The sequence below is a fragment of the Balaenoptera borealis genome (assembly GCF_965194805.1).
Source record: "Balaenoptera borealis genome assembly, chromosome: 20".
NCBI classification, from domain to species: domain Eukaryota; kingdom Metazoa; phylum Chordata; class Mammalia; order Artiodactyla; family Balaenopteridae; genus Balaenoptera; species Balaenoptera borealis.
In genome coordinates, this window is record NC_138879.1 from 21,901,847 (window position 1) to 21,917,355 (window position 15,509).

General features: G+C 56.0%; 2 protein-coding genes and 1 long non-coding RNA gene across 8 annotated transcripts; 2 read left to right on the top strand and 1 right to left on the bottom strand.

Moving 5' to 3' along the window:
• Positions 1-70: 70 nt before the first annotated feature.
• Positions 71-7,744, bottom strand: ATXN7L3 (ataxin 7 like 3). 6 transcript variants are annotated; one of them, XM_082371517.1, is made up of 13 exons: positions 7,513-7,744; positions 6,044-6,154; positions 5,613-5,745; positions 5,234-5,405; positions 4,945-5,042; positions 4,737-4,759; positions 4,365-4,431; positions 4,122-4,207; positions 3,734-3,802; positions 3,421-3,464; positions 3,076-3,147; positions 2,825-2,982; positions 71-2,711 (listed from the first exon to the last, which is right to left on the bottom strand). In XM_082371517.1, exons 2-13 carry the CDS (start codon positions 6,092-6,094, stop codon positions 2,563-2,565), a joined length of 1,122 nt encoding a protein of 373 aa, XP_082227643.1. In that variant the 5' UTR covers positions 6,095-6,154; positions 7,513-7,744; the 3' UTR covers positions 71-2,562. The 6 variants fall into 6 exon arrangements, with proteins under 6 accessions (XP_082227643.1, XP_082227646.1, XP_082227647.1 ...); XM_082371520.1 differs by having other exon boundaries at positions 4,365-4,410; positions 7,513-7,743; XM_082371521.1 differs by having other exon boundaries at positions 4,122-4,150; positions 7,513-7,741.
• LOC309618177 lies at positions 6,161-15,274 on the top strand. Its single transcript, XR_014238340.1, has 3 exons — positions 6,161-6,763; positions 6,847-6,941; positions 8,818-15,274. It is a non-coding gene; the product is annotated as an uncharacterized lncRNA (long non-coding RNA).
• LOC309618171 (uncharacterized protein) lies at positions 7,518-15,274 on the top strand. The gene is made up of 2 exons (XM_082371541.1): positions 7,518-8,308; positions 8,482-15,274. The coding sequence occupies exons 1-2, from the start codon at positions 7,875-7,877 to the stop codon at positions 8,660-8,662; spliced, it is 615 nt and encodes a 204-aa protein (XP_082227667.1). The 5' UTR covers positions 7,518-7,874; the 3' UTR covers positions 8,663-15,274.
• Positions 15,275-15,509: the final 235 nt, after the last annotated feature.

A 15,509-nucleotide genomic window follows, 5' to 3' on the forward strand; every position in this document is an offset into this window, starting at 1 on the left:
TCCTGTGACATTAAGAGAATGCCGCTGCTCTGCCCCCAGCAACATGGGAATGAGGGTGGGTAGGCCGGGCTACCAACGGGAGATGCAGTTTATTTACACCAGCAGCCATGGGGGCAGGGGGAATACACAGCGTTTACAAAGTTAGCTACCTGTACAGGATGGATTACATATGCAAAAATAAAAATCTCAAGACCACAGGACAGCGTGAGCCCCACCCCCCTCCCCCAATGACCCCAGCATGCGGTAATGCCAGGCGGGTGGCCCCTGGGCATGCGGGGGGGAGTGATGCATGGAAGGAAAAGCCACCGGCCATGGAAATTAGTACAGAACCCCCCCACACACACTCAGACACATGATAGAATACAGGGTGGACGACACCTAGCCGGGGTGGGAAGGATGGGAATTGAAACCCACACAGCCTGCTGTTAAGAGGGAAGGGAGTGGGGGGAGCTCCTAGCCCCTGTTCAACTACATGGTAGGGGGGGCACACTCTCCCCGGAAGGAAAGGGGTTTGCTCCCTCAGGGTCTCTGCTGGACCAAGCCCATCTCTTACCCAGCCTGGGCAGGGGGCTCTGCCCTGAGAGCGGGCCAGGGAACAATGGGGAAGTGGATGTGGACAAACCAGTTCCCAAACTACTTCCCACTTCTCCCTCCTCCAACCAGAAGGGGGAAAGGGAGAGGCCAGAGGTGAAAGGGTGTATTAGGGCCTGAGCTGCAGCTGCCTCTCAGAAGGAAGAGTGGCCCGCGGCCTTCCTCCCTTCACCTTCAACCTACTCTCAAGTCTTCATTTGGGAGCAGGCTGGAGGCTGGCTGAGATCCTCCTTTCCCTCTGGCTTCCCCTTAGAGGGAGAAGGCTGTGGAAGAGCGAGAACAGAGGAGCCCAGGCCCCAGGATTTATTCTAACTCCTGCCAAAATTTGGCTTTTTAAAAAATAATCAACAATTCTTGGGTTAAAAACCAGTTTGTAACCAGGCGTCAGCCACAATCAGAGCCACCCCAGGGGGGAGATTGGGGTTCCAGACAGGGTACTACAGCCCTCTCTCTGTTGTTCCCTTAACCCTCTAGGGTCCCTAACCCGAATCAGTCCAACCAGTCCTGGGTACTAGCTACCCAAATGTGGGATGGCTCCTCCTGGGAGGAGGACAGGGGACACGTCCTGCAAGTGCCAGAGAACATGGCTCAGGGTCAACTCCATCCCTGTGTCAGTCAGCTCTGCTCCCTGCCCAGACTGCAGTCCTCCAGCTCGGCTCCTGAGAGCGATGGTGCCCGTGTGGAGGTGGGACGATACATCTCTTCAGGATGTAGACCAGGCAGGTGGGCACACTGGCACCACAGTCCCACAGAGGGGCACTGTCAGGGCATGGCACCCCTTCCCCCTCCGCTGACAGCCCAGAGCACAGAGACCACCCTCTCTTCCTGCCCCACTCCTAGCAAAGGGGGAGAAGTAAAAGATCAGGATTTTCCTCAGAGCCCCAAACCACAAGTACAGAATAAATAACTTAAAAGCGGCTAAGGAAGGGGAAACAGGGCAGGCTTCAGAGGCAGGAGCATCGAGAGAGGAACTGGAGCTGGTCAAGGTGAAAGAGGGGGTGGCAAGCAGCAGCTGGGAACTTGGGCTGCCCTGGTAGGGCAGTGGGGCAGGGTAGGCAGGAGCAACATGGGGCCACCCCAGGAGGGTGAGGCTGGGCCCCTTCCTGGGGCAGGGAATGAGGTAAGAAAACATTTCAAATAAAGCAGCACCGTTCCCTCTCACCTTGGGGCCCCACTCCTCGCCAGCCCTGGGTCAGGGAGGAGAGGTAGGGGGGGAGTCATTTTGATACACAGCTCCCTCTTCCTACCCTCCCCCTGCCCTTGAAGCTGTAGAGGCTGGAGGCCCTTTCCTGGCACCCAACAACAAAAGGACAGCTCCTGCTGCCAAGGAGGCCCATGGGGACTGAGGGGAAAGGGCTGCCCCTGTGAGGGGCAGGGAAGGCGGCGGCAGTTCTGGACGCCTACCTCAGCAGACAGCTCGCTGTGCCTGCCTACCCCTGGGGTGGGGGCGTTTGATAGGCTTCTTCTGCACACAGACAGGACACGCCCAGCCCTGCTCCTCAGCTCCAAGCACCGGACCCATTCACATTGCTGAGGGCAGCTGGGGGAGGCCCCCTCCAGGCTCAGCTTCCAACCCACCGCCTCCCGGGTAGCCACGATGCTCCTCGGCAGGGCTTAGTCCAGTTCCTGGCGTGGGGGGCGGCAGTGCCCTGGCACAGTGCCCAGGTCAGGCCCCTGGCCTAGCTGGACATCCAGTAACTCACAGAATAAATAGGAAAACCGCCTCCCCACCGAACTTATGTCCAAGGCATAATATGTCCAGGTCTGAGTCCTGCACGCCGAGGGCTCGTGCTCCGGCGCAGAAGACCCTGACACCCCCCAGGGGTGCATAATTGGATCCTCTGCCTGCCTGGCCCACCAAACTTCCCAAGCCCAAACCCCCAGCAGCCGTCCATTTGCCAGGCTACGCCACCTGGGTGGGGGTCGGGAGGGAGGGCTCTGCTCAGCCAAAGGCTATCCCTTGCACCCAAGTCAGTTGATGTCATCGTAGATGCTGGGCGTCGGGGGTGCCGGAGGCTTTGGCTTTTTCTTCTTGTTGGAGCCCAGGCCAGAGGCAGTCCCTACCAGGCTCAGATGGGATTTCTTTTTCTTGGTTTTCCGTGACTCGGAGCTGTTGGTACCTGAAGAGAAAGAGGCGCGAGGGTTGAGGGGAGGGTCGCGGCAGGGGAATGCAAGGTGCTCCCCCTCCTCGGCTTCGGGCAGAGAGCCCCTGGGGCCCAGCTGTATCACCTACCTAGACCCCATCCCTGATTCTCACTCGTCTTGGAGGAACCTGAATCAGAGGGTGAGAGATCAGAGGAGCCATCCCACTGAAGCCGGCTGATCAAGGCCTGGCTGTCAGTCATGTCAAAGCTGTCATTATCCAGGGAACTCTCGACCTCTGGAAGGACGCTGGAAAGGGAAGAGGCCAGAGAAGGGCTTCAGGGATACCAATCATCATCCTTATCCTCCACAACCCACCACCTTTCCTGGAGGGTCACTCACGCTGAGGGTCCAAGGAGATAAATCCGCACGGCTCGCCGCTGCTCATCCGTGTGCTGGGGGCAGCGCAGGGACCTGGTGGGGAGAGAATTATCAGACCCTGACAAGGCAGGAAGGGTCTGAGGAATACAGGTGAAGCCCCTCCCCTCAGCAGAGGTGGGAGGGGTGGACACAGGCAGGGAAGGGATGAACAGAGAGCCCCCAGATTGTGGCCTAAGGCCTGACCATTAGAAGAGGGGAGGGGAAAGGTGGGAGTCCCGCTGCTCAAGTCCAGGGGTACTCCCGACCCATGCCCAGGGTGAGTGTGCAGGAGGGCCCCCTGGCCCTGTTCCTAGGTTCTGAGCTCACCTTGTGCACATCTTCTTGGTGTGTTCAGAAATCACCCCACATTGCTGGAAGAGGAATATAAGCTGAAAGGAGGGATGGAGGAGAGCCTACTCTAGACACTAGACATTCTCTTCTGTACAAATGCTAGACTGTAAGCAGAAATGGCCCCAGGGTGAATACGGCAGACGGCCCCAGACGACCAATGGCCAGGAAACCTAATTCCAGAGAGAGACCTAGGTGCCCTCACTGCTATGTCAGCAGCCTCTTTCAGGGCCTCAACCACTGCCTGTGGCTCAGCACGCTCCCGAGGGCCTCCCCTTCCCTGGTCCCTCACCGTGGTGAGCAGGCTACGCAGCTCCTCCGGCCCCAGTGTCTCGTAGCTGATCCCAGTTGAGTTGTTATACTGGGCAAGAACCAGAGGTACAGGTTAGAGAAGGGGCAGCCAAAGAAGGGAGGGTGGGGGGTGGGGGGCAGAATCAGTCCCTCTCATCCCTTCCTAAGTGAGAAGCCCCTAAGACTGCCCAGCAGTTTTCCAACAATCCCTTCCATCCCACCTGCACAGGGGTAAGGGGTTGGGACCTACAAAGAATATAAATATGCAAGACCTAAATACCCCATCTAGTGCTTCTGGCTGTCAGCATTCTGATCCCCACTTGTCCAATCCCACCCAACTCACAACAAGGACAATGAGAGGGAACCTACAAGGGGCAGCCCCTACTCACCTTAAAAGGATCCGAATTGCTAAGTTCCCCTGAAGAAGAAAAAAGAAGGGGAAGGGTGTTTGATGCAGAGGTACAGACAGAGAACCCTGAAAATAACCAGAGAGGAAGTGGGGGTGATAGAAGGATCACAGGCCCTCCCTCGATACCCCGGCCGGCCCCTGCCCCCGCCCCCAACCCCGCCCTCCAGCAATGAGTCCCAGAAGACATAGCTAGAATCACTCCTGTTGTTCCAGCCCCACTTACCATTTTTGTGTTTTAAAGACTTGGATCTTCGAGGGGAATTGGGGTTCTGGAATGGGAGATACCATAGCTTTGGGGAAAGGGTAACGATAAGGGGGAGCCGAGAACCCAGGGAAGGAAAAAAGATTTGACAAAGAAACATCCTCAAATTCCTACTCTTCCCCATCAGTAAGAGGCCCGTCTACCCATATTCCCTCCTCCCACCTTCCCTCAAGGCCTCTGCTGCCCTCCTGCCCACCAGACACCCTCATCCCAGAACCCAGAGAGGTACCCAGCGACCTCAGACTTGAGTCAAGACACCCGAGGACTCCCTACCCAAAGGGGAGGGTATGTGTCCTTCGCCCAAATCTCCCTCATGCTTGCCCCAGCTCTCACCTTGTCTGATTTCCTCTTCTTGGCTGTGTAGGACAAAACGATAAAAGGTAGGGTCACTTTAAGTTCCCAATCTAAGGGCACCTAAAGGAAAGTACAAAGCTACACTCTCCCCCCTCATTCAGGATAACGACTTGTGACCGTCACGTACCCAATTCCTGCGTGCCCGCCTCACCCCAGTGGCCCCCAAATTCCCCAGATCCCCAAACACCTTTCTTCTCTGAGCCATAGGACCAGTCGTTGTCATTGATGTCATCGTTATCCTCTTGGTCACTCTCAGACTTGTTCATGTTGTTGCTATTGGCAATCCTGCCAAGGGTAGGGAAGAGGAAGGGTCAAGGCTGCCACCTCTCTGCCCCCGACTTCACAGGTATAGTGGAGCATCTGGGGCCAAGCATGACCCACCCTCTGTGCCCTACAAATGCCCCTGGGGGGCTACACCATGGGACGGGCTGCAAAAGACGAGCCGCTCTGGTTTTAGCAGGGGGAGAAGCCCTCACCGGCGGTTGGCGATTCGACTGCTGTTCCGACCCATTCCCAGGCACTTCTCCAGATGGGGAGCAAAACGGGAGGCGGCAATGCTGCGGCTGCAATTGGGGCAAACACACTCCTTGCTCTTCCACTGGTTGAAAACCTGTCCAAAGATGTCCAACCCCGGCTGGTCCACGATCTCTGGGGACAGGAGAGGCGTGTCGATCAGGGCGGGCGGGCAGGGGACCCTCACCTCTCGTTCCCACCCATGGCCCCATGGCCTCTTCAAAGCCCCTGCCTAAGCTCACAGGAGCTCCACGTTCTACATGTGGTGCGGTTGCCAGAGGACGACCCTCCAAGCACTCCCAGGACAGGGCTAGACTGCTCTCCTTCAACCCTGAAGCTCACCAAAATCCTTCATGCTATCAGGGTCCGTGTCGTCCAGGAAGAAATAGCCACACTTGACAGCCCGGTGTACCTCAAAGCAGAATCCCAAACAAGAATCCTCGACCAGGTCCGCGTATATCTCCTGAGCGATGGCCTGGGCCCGGGGGAGAACATCCAGGGTCACAAGAGTCATAGTCCCACGGACTGAGAGCAACTCTCACCAACCAAATCTCCTGCCAATTCGCCCTGGTCAGAAATAATGCCTTCTTTGCCATTTTCCCCATCTTGACTTCGAGTTCTTTCTTCTTCTGGATCCTCGGGCCTTCTTAGCTGGCTATTCCCTTTAAGGAACAAGGCTGACTACCCAAATTCCTCTCTGGTGTGGATGCCAGATAAAGTGACGAAGAAACATCAAGAGAAAGAACTGGAGGCACACGTGGGGGAGCCCTCACCTCTAGTTTGCTGTTATCCAGGCCAGACAAAGACATTTCCTCCATTTTCATTTGTAAACTCTTGTGGAGACGGCGCTCTGACTGCTCATAGCACAGCGGGCGGCAACACGGCTGCACACATGGGGGTGGGGGTGTTGGTGTGAGTCCAAAGGCACCTCTGATGACTGCCACCTCCCCTCCGCACCTCGCTGCCCAGAGCTCAATGGTGGCATCAGGATCTACCTCTCCCTAAAGCCTAGGCTCACTAAGTCTGGATGGTCCTTCAGGGCCTGAAACCCAAGGGCGGCCTAGTCCTTCCCAAGCCTGAACTCAGGCCCTGGACTCTACTGCCAATCAGAGTCTGGGTCTACAGCAGGCAGCAGCTCCCCCCAGGTCCCCAAAACTCAAACCCCTCTTCGATACCCATGGTGCAATGCAGCAGGGGGAGGAGAAGGAACTCTAAGGCCTCAAAGCAAACCCACAGGGTGTGGCAAAGAACTGCACAGACTCCTAAATACACTCCCCTCCCTTCCCTAGGCTCTCCTCAGAGTCACCTCTGCTTTCAGCCAGGATGTCCACTTGGGGGGGTACTGCTACCAGAAGTAGGAATGGCCCTAGGACCCTACAACCTTCACCCCACTCTATCTTCCCTTGAAATAAGCCTGCCACTACAGAAGGGGAGCAGAGCCCACAGAAATCTAGAGCTAAAGGGGCATTTCTAGCCACCATGAGCAAGAGGGGGTAGAGTCCGGTGGGATGGCAGGCCAAGAGTGGGCACTCCCCTTACCTGTTCTTCTTTTAGATAACCACCCTCCCTCCCTCAGGACCAGCCCGGAAGTCTCTCCAAGAGCCCCAAAGTCCAGGAATCCCCACCAAAGGATTCAGAAACAGCGCCCACAGTCCGGGGCCCCTCTGAACGGTGGGTACGAGTTTAAGGAGCTGCCGGCCTAGAGTGGGGTGGGGACTGACAAATGAGCCGGGGGCACTGGGGAGGGCAGGAGGCCGGGCCTCAGCTCTTCCCCCGTCCCTGCGGCACTGCTGCTGCATCATACCAACTGGGGGGAGGAGAGCCGAGCCGCCGGAGGCCGGCGCCGGTCCGGGACAGACCGACCCCTAGAGAGTGGGCAGAGTGGGACGCGTCCCGGCCCCTCTTCTTCCCCGCCCGCCGACAGCCCCGGCCGGCCGGGGAGAGGAGTCCGGGAGGGTGTCTCTATTGTCCCGGGGGCTGGGGCCTGGCTCCCTAACAAAGGCCCCGCGCCCCCTCCCCGGCCGGCCCTGCCCCGCCCAGGGGGGACCCAGACAGGGGGAGAGCGGGGGGCCCCGGCCGGGCCGGGAAGCCGGGGGAAGCCGGGCGTTTCCGCGTCGGCCCGGGGGGAGGGGAAGGGGCGCTGACCCAGACCTGGGGGGGAGGGGGCCCAAGCCCCGCCTCGGGCCCCGCCCCCCGCCCCCCGCAGGCCCCTCCCCCGTCCCCGTCTCCGTCCCGTACTCACCCCGCCCGGGGGGCCGCGCCGGGGCCCGGCGGCCTCTCAGGGCCGCGTCCTCCGGCGGCGGCGGCGGCGGCGGCTGCTCCGGAGCCCCATGTCCGTCGGTCCGTCCTCGCCTCTCCCCGGGGCCCAGGGCCCGGGGCCGGGGGGTCGGGCCGCCCCCCCGCCTCGCCGCCTCACCGGGCGGCCATGGCCCCTTCCCCTCCCTTCTCGTCCCGTCGCCGCCTCCTCCTCCTCACCTCACCCCGCCCGCGCGCAGTCCGCGCGCCGTCCGCGCGCCCCTCCCCCCGCCCCCCACTCCAGCCCGCCTCTCCCGGGCGGGGGGTGCGGCGCGAGCCCGGAGCGCGCGCGCGTGCCGCGACCGGAGGATGGATGGATGGAGCGAGCGAGAACGCGAGCGTGCGCGCGCGCGCCCCTCTCCCCCCTCCCTTCGCGCGGGCGCGAGGCCAAGCGCGAGCGCGCTCCAACCTCCTCCTCTTCCTCCTCCCGCCCCTCCTCAACACCCCGCCCCCGCCCTCCCTTCCTCTTCCTTCTTTCGCTTTCGCGCGCCCAGCGACTGCTCGCGCCTGCTAGAAGGGCCCGAGCGCGTGCATCTGCCCCACGGCCGCAGCTCGGCAGCATTTGCTCCAGGGGGCGGGGACCGGGCGGGGAGGAGGGGCGCCACGCCGCCGTCCAAAGTACCGGCGGACGGGGACGGGGGCGGGGAGATGGGCGGGGCCTTCGGGAGCCACCTCGGCCAATTGCCGTCTCGCCTCGGCCCGGCCGGCCCAATAGGATGGCGGTGGGTGGAGCGGCGTTCAAGGTGAGGTGCGCGGTGCGCTGGGGGCGGAGACGTTGTGCAGTCCCGGCCGGCTCCGGGGCGGGGGCAGCGGGTGGCGTCGAAAGAGAGCGCCGGCTCCCAGCCGAGCCTGGGACGCCTTCCGGCCCAGGCTCCCCCGCCCTTCCCTCCGGGCTCCCGGCTCTTTTTCCCCCCAGCGCCCCCACCCCGGAGTTCACCCCGAAGCGTGCAGCCGCTTCTGTGAAGAGGCCAGAGTTGAAGTGGGACGCAACTCAGGCCAGAAAACCTGAAGGGGGCTCGTCCGAGCCTCCGTTCCCCGTGTTCCTGGGCGGGTCTCAGCCCACTCCAGGCCTGAGAACCAACAGACGCCCGAGATGAGGGTCCTCCGCTGAGGGCGGAGGCCGAGCTGTGCCAGTCTGAGCGGAGCGCCCTCCCCGCCCTCATCCTAATTTAGATCCCACACCTGCTCGCCTTTCCTGCTTCCGGAACCCACGATGGACGCCCCCCCCCACCACCACCTCTTCTCTCCACAGCTTGCCAGTCAGTGGCCAGACCCTTACTCCGACCCAGTTCTACTCCCCAGGGTGTGCCCATATCCGCGCGCTCTCACAGTCCCTCTTCTGGAGTAAAGGGCCTTTCCCAGCCGCAGTAGGTGCTTAGACTGGCGCTTCCATCTCAGTTACTCTCTGTGTCTGGAGTCCTGGAACGGGTATATGACAGCCCTCTTCCTTCAGAAGATGAGATTAAATGAGGAAAGTCTTAAATCATATACTTTGGGACCATCACTGATTCTTTAGCCTTCAGCAAGCATTTATAGAGGCAATAGTCCTAAGTGGTTAAGACCAGGAATCATCTGAATTTAAATCTGTGGACTTGACAAATGAACTTCAGCAAACGAGCTCTCTGTTGCCCCAGTTTACACTGTTGTCATCGGGTATAATGATAGTACCTATCTCATTAGGTTGTTATGGGGATTGACAAGTCAATGCCTGAGAAACTCAGCTCAGTGTGTTTGATAAATCTTAGCTGTTACTCTTACGGTGCACTGTAAGAATTCTTATGGTGCATCCGTGCTGGGATGCAAAAATAAAATAAGACAGTTATACTTCCTCAAGAAGTTCACAATTTGGGGGGTAGACAACAGACCTGTAGGAAAATAATTGCCAGTGTAATAGGAATAAGAGAGCTGGGGACTTCCCTGGCGGTCCAGTGGTTAAGACTGCGCTTCCACTGCAGGGGGCCCGGGGTTCCATCCGTGGTTGGAGCTAACCATAGGGGACAGAGGTGGCCAGGCGGAGGAATCAAATGATGTAAAAGGGTTGGTCAGGAAAGGCTGCTTTTAGTGGGAGAGGAGCCAGGTCAAGACAGGCCAAGAAGGTACTAGATATCTCACACAGAAGCTTCAGAAGTGAAGTGCCCAGGGACTTCCCTGGTGGCGCAGTGGTTAAGAATCCGCCTGCCAATGCAGGGGACACGGGTTCGAGCCCTGGTCCGGGAAGATTCCACATGCTGTGGAGCAACTAAGCCCGTGCGCCACGACTACTGAGCCTGTGCTCTAGAGCCCGCGAGCCACAACTACTGAAGCCTGCCCGCCTAGAGCCCGTGCTCCGCAACAAGAGAAGCCACAGCAATGAGAAGCCCGCGCACCACAATGAAGAGTAGCCCCCGCTCGCTGCAACTAGAGAAAGCCTGCGTGCAGCAACGAAGACCCAACGCATCCAAAAATAAATAAATAAACAAATTGATTTAAAAAAAAAGTGAAGTGCCCGGAAGTCTGGACACTGGCTGGAACATAGGAATGGATGGGGAAATAGCAGGAAGTAAGCAGGGCAGACCATGCAGGACTAAGGGTGTGCTGAGGAGTCTGCGGGCTTTAACCCTACAGGCTGTGAGGAGTCCTTAAGGGGAACTGTTTGACTTGCATTTTAAGTAGATCACTCTGGAATGTGGAGTCTGGATAGCTTAGAAGTAGTAGGTTTTTGTTATAGCTTGAGATGTGTGGGGTAAAGGAGAGAGAGACCCTGAATACATCATTAACCAAGATGGGGAACTCTGAGGAGGAGATGTGAGGATACAGGACAATGACAAGTTCAGTTTGAGATATGTTGGAGTTACTGTGGAATCAGCTGGTGGAGACTCTCAGAAAGTGTTTGAACTTGAGTCTAGAGCAAAGTAGTGGGGCCAGGACTTCATGTGTCTCCACAGTGTGAATCAGGAATTCTCCATTCCGATGACCCTGATCTGTTTCTTAGTCTCGGAATATGTCCAATACATCCTGCCCTAAGGAATTTACATATGCCCAGGAAGCCTTCCTATCTCCTCCCTGTTTACCTAAATCCTTCCTCACTTCTCCACCCCTGGCTACCCTCACAAGAAACTCCTTTAAAACTGGATTGTACTATTCATTTGGCACTTGGCCTGAGCAGTCTGTGGTGGTGACCTCTTTGGGCACGTGCCCGGTCTCCACAGTTAGCACCAGTCAATAGACACTAAGGACTACACTGGTCCAGGCTCTGGGCGAAGTGCAGCGAGCCAGAGAGACACACAGACCTTGTCCTAGTGGGGCTTGCAGCCCAGCAAAGCCTGATGTGGAAGAAAGATTGAATGTGAAGGCATCCAGGCTGCCAAAGAAACACATGCATAGAGATCTTTTAGTCAGGGGGTCAGGGGAGGCTCCCTGGAGGAAGTGGTCTTTTAAGTGGAGCCCTGAATTAACTAGGAAGAGAGGTGAAGAGGAACATTCTAGGCACAGAGGGAACGGTTATGTGTATAGGCAGAATGTGTAGAGGCCTGGGAAGAGAGTGTGGTGTGTTTGAATCTTGGATGGCTTGTGTAGCTGGAGTTAGGCAGAGAGGCCAGCAAGGACACCAGATCCCCCAGGGCATTGTGGGCCCTATTTATTCCCTCATTCAACAAATATTTCCTTTTTTTTTTTTCTTTTGCCTGCATTGCACGGTATGTGGGATCTTAGTTCCCTGACCAGAGATCGAACCTGCATCCCCTGCAGTGGGAGCCCAGAGTCCTAACCCCTGGACCGCCGGGAAAGTCCCTCAACAAATAATTCTTGACTGTAAAATGTATGCCAGGCGCTTTTAGGTGCTGGGATTACTGTAATGAATGAACAGATACGTTGCCTTCTACTTGGAGAGATGATAGACAATGAACAAGTGAACAGATACAGAAACAAGGAGATGTAGAAGAAGGCCTCTCTAGAGAGGGTGGTCAGGGAAGGCCTGTGAGGTGACATTTGAGCTTAAGTCTGAAGGATGGGAAAAACAAGCTGTCTGTAGTGTTGGGGGAATGGCATTTTGGGCAGAGAAAACAAGCGCAAAGGTCCTGTGGTAGGCATGTTTGAGGAACAAAAGACAGATCCCTTGGCTCGATCCTTGTGAGTGATTAGGAAGAGTGGAGTGAGAGAAGGGAGAGGGGAAACAAGGGCTAGGCCTTTTAGGGTCACTGTAAGATAAGGAGTTGTAAGTGTAAGGTCATCAGATTTGTTTTAAGAAGATAGTTTTGGTTGCTGTGTGCAGAATGGACTGCAGGGGGCCAGAGAGCAAGCAGGAAGACCAGTTTTAGGTCTTTGCAGAAGTTGAGCAATGGTGATGGCCTGAAGAGGATGGGGATGGAAGCAGGTAGAGAGATTTGAGAGAGATACAGGAAATGGAATGGACGGGTCTAGGTGAGCGAATTTCACCTCCTTTCACTAAGAGATGAAATAGGGAGCGAGGACTTAAGGATGATACCCTGATTTCTAGATTGAATGACCAGATGGTTAGTGATTATCTGGGGTCTTGAGGTATGAGGTGCCTGCAAGATATCCCAAAGGATACACTGAAGTCTGTACGGGTCTGCAGCTTGGAAGAGCGGTCTCTCTAGAGACCACCTTTTGGAATGGTTACTATGGGTGATAACTGGGGGTTCATAGAGTGACTTGAACACCTAGGATAGCATGAGGAGGAGGTGGGACTTCCCCTGGTGGCACAGTGGATAAGACTCCATGCTCCCAATGCAGGGGGCCTGGGTTCGATCCCTGGTCAGGGAACTAGATCCCACATGCATGCTGCAACTAAGCGTTCACATGCCTCAACTAAGGAGCCCACGTGTGACAACTAAGGAGCCCATGTGCTGCAACTAAGGAGCCCACATGCCACAACTAAGGACCCCATGTGCTACAACTAAGCAGCCCATGAGCGGCAACTAAGGAGCCCACCTGCCACAGCTAAGACCCCACACAACCAAATAAATAAATAAATATTAAAAAAAGAAATAAAATCAATCCCTTATTTATTAAAAAAAAAAAAAAAAGAATGAGGAGGAGGAGCGGATGCCAGCAGAGTAGACCAAGAAGTCAAGAGACAGACAAGTGGGACTTCCCTGATGGTCCAGTGGTTAAGGCTCCACACTCCCAATGCATGGGGCCCAGGTTCAATCCCTGGTCAGGGAACTAGATCCCACATGGCACAACTAAGAATCCACGTGCCACAACTAAAAGATCCCTTGTGCTGCAACTAAGACCCAGAGCAGCCAAATTAATTAAAAAAAAGAGACAGACAAGTGTCCACTGGGTGTAATTGATGAACATGTTGGTGACCTCAGCGAGTCACCTTAGGGGAATAGTGGGTGGGAGGTGAGGAAATGGGAGACCATGAGGGGCAAGGAGCTTTTCAGAAGTTTGGCCAAGAGTGAGAGAGGGGTGTGGGGAGAAGGGAGAGGTCTTAGATGGCCCTGGGTCGTTAGCCCTTGGTGGTTGCAGGAACCCAGCCAAGGCTTGTGGAGGGAAGGCTGTCTTCCTTAACATCAGAGAGCAAGTCATCTCAGCCCAGCCCACTTCCCATCAGAGGTCTGGGTCATTAGGAAAGTCATTCCTAACCCTGGTGAGGCTGAGGGCTCAAGGTGGGAGGGTTACTCCAACTCCCAAAGATAAGCCCTTGCATGACCATGGTGAACACCCCTGACACTAATGGTTCATTCATCACCTCCGTTTTTCAAGGCAGTGCCTTCCGGGAGAAAATAATGTATCTGTTTCCCAAATTCTCGGGCCTTAGTGGTCTGACAACCCAAGGTGAACAAACTGAATTGAGAAAGTGCAAGAACAGTAGCACAAAACAATGTGAAGGCAGGTTGCCTACGGAATCGTCAGGAATGAGGAAGATGGTTCTAGAAAGAAGGGGCAAACAAACTGGCTTCAAGGGTCTTTCCACATTGAGACTGTCCGGTAGCCCGTCTCTACTTGCCCTTCATTGAGTCCAGTGATCAGACAGCAGTCAAACCTTTTTTACTTTATTGTACAAAAAAAGGGAAAACAAAACTTCCACAGTTGGCCTTCAGCTTAGGCAGACACCTCTAAGCCATTCCCTCCCACCTCCCATGATGCAAATTCAAGTTGCAGTTGTTGTTGAAACCTACAAAAACACTTCTTAAATATTAGGAAAAAAAACGGGGTCGGGGGGAGTGAGGGTCCTCCCACCCCAGCCATCCCATCCCAGTGCCAAAATGCACCGAGTCACCTCTCACAGCACTAACCCCCCCACCACCACAGCCCTGTTCGTACTGTAAGAATTTTTCAATTTTTAAAACAGGAAAAAAAAAGTGCCCCAAAGTTGTTTTTAAATGAAAACACATTCCGCTAAAACACAACAGCGCAGGGGTACTCAGGGTAATGGGGTTCTTTGCAGGGGCTCTTGGGAAGAAATAGAACCTACGGACCCCTGTACCTAATTCCAGGATCAGGACAAAGGGGAGTAGGAGTGGGGAGTGTCCCTCCCTAGCCACCCCCCCCCACCCCAGCACCATGGCTAAGGCAAAGCAGCTGGTCTGCCTTCCTCTGGGAAGGGGACCTACCTTTTCCATCCCACCTCCTAGGTAGAGTTCCCATTCTTCCCCATCCCTTGGCTTTCATTCAGAGGGGAAGGTGGAAATGCACAAAGCCCCAATTAAATAGGTCACTGACGTGATTGTTTTTTTAAAAGAAGAGAGAAGCCAAAATTTAATAAAAAACAAACCAACAAAAATTAAACCCACAGAGGCAAGGTGGCTTGGCTTATGAAGAATCTAGGAATCAGGGTACCAAAATGAGGGGGATGGCTGGGAAGGTTTAGGAGGACAGCTGCAAAAGCAGCTTTTGCAGACCTCTTCCCCAGCTGTGGATTTGGGGAGGTGGGGCGGGGAAGGGAGCACACCTGAGAAATCAAAGGAAACAGGCGTGGGGTAGCTGGAGGATATGCGGGGGGAAAGACAGGAGGGATGTGTAAGTTAAGAGCTTCCAACACATTTCTTGAAGGCCAGGTTCAGAGCCCAGGGTGGCTGGGTGACCCCTCAGATGAGCTGCAGAGCCCTTTCCCACCAAATCAAAGCTTTAAGGTTCACCTGGTCTGTTCCCCCTCCCCACAGTCCTGCTGGATACTGGAGACTAGCAGTAGCTCCAATGACCCTGACAGAGGGAAACCAGTATAGGAAACATCAGAGTGGCTTCAGTACACCCCCCAAATTGAATTAGAGATCAAGCAAAGCAGAAGATATGGAGAAAGGGGCCACCCCACCCTATCCCCACCAGGATCAATGTCTCCCAGGCCCTCACCAACCCTTTTACCAGCTTCACAGACTGAGGTGGGCGCCCCCTTCCCTCTTACACGCACAAATGCACATGTGCCTTTGCACACATCCACAGGTGCACCCATGCTATGTATAGGCCACACACGCGCACGCACGCACACACACACACACACGCGCACATACGCTTTTCCATACGCATCAAGACTGTTTTAAAAAAGTCCCAAACCTACCCTCTAAACCCTCCCTCTCCCAGAAATGACAACAGAGACGGCAGCCGAGGTCGGTAGGAAACGTCTCGTTGACAGCTCAGAGCTTAAAAAAAAAAAATATATACACATATATAAAAAACACTTCTGCCCCCTCCCCCCCCCCGTGAGTGGGTCCAGGCAGCTCCTTCCCGCAGGGGGCAGGAGAGGGCCATGGGGCAGTGCCTATTTTCCCATAGGCGCCCGCCCTCCTCTCCCATGTTCCCTGCCTCCAGTTCCAACGTAGGGGTCCAGGCTGCAAGCCCCTCTGGAAAGAAAGGGGTCTTCCCCAAGCTTCCACCCTCCCGTGGGTTGGGCTGCAGGTGTAGGGGGCCTCACTGAACTCTCTGGGACGCCCCCCATCCCACTCCCAGGTCCATTGTCCATGCCGGAACCGCAAGTGCAGAGGGGGGTGGGCTGGGCCGGTC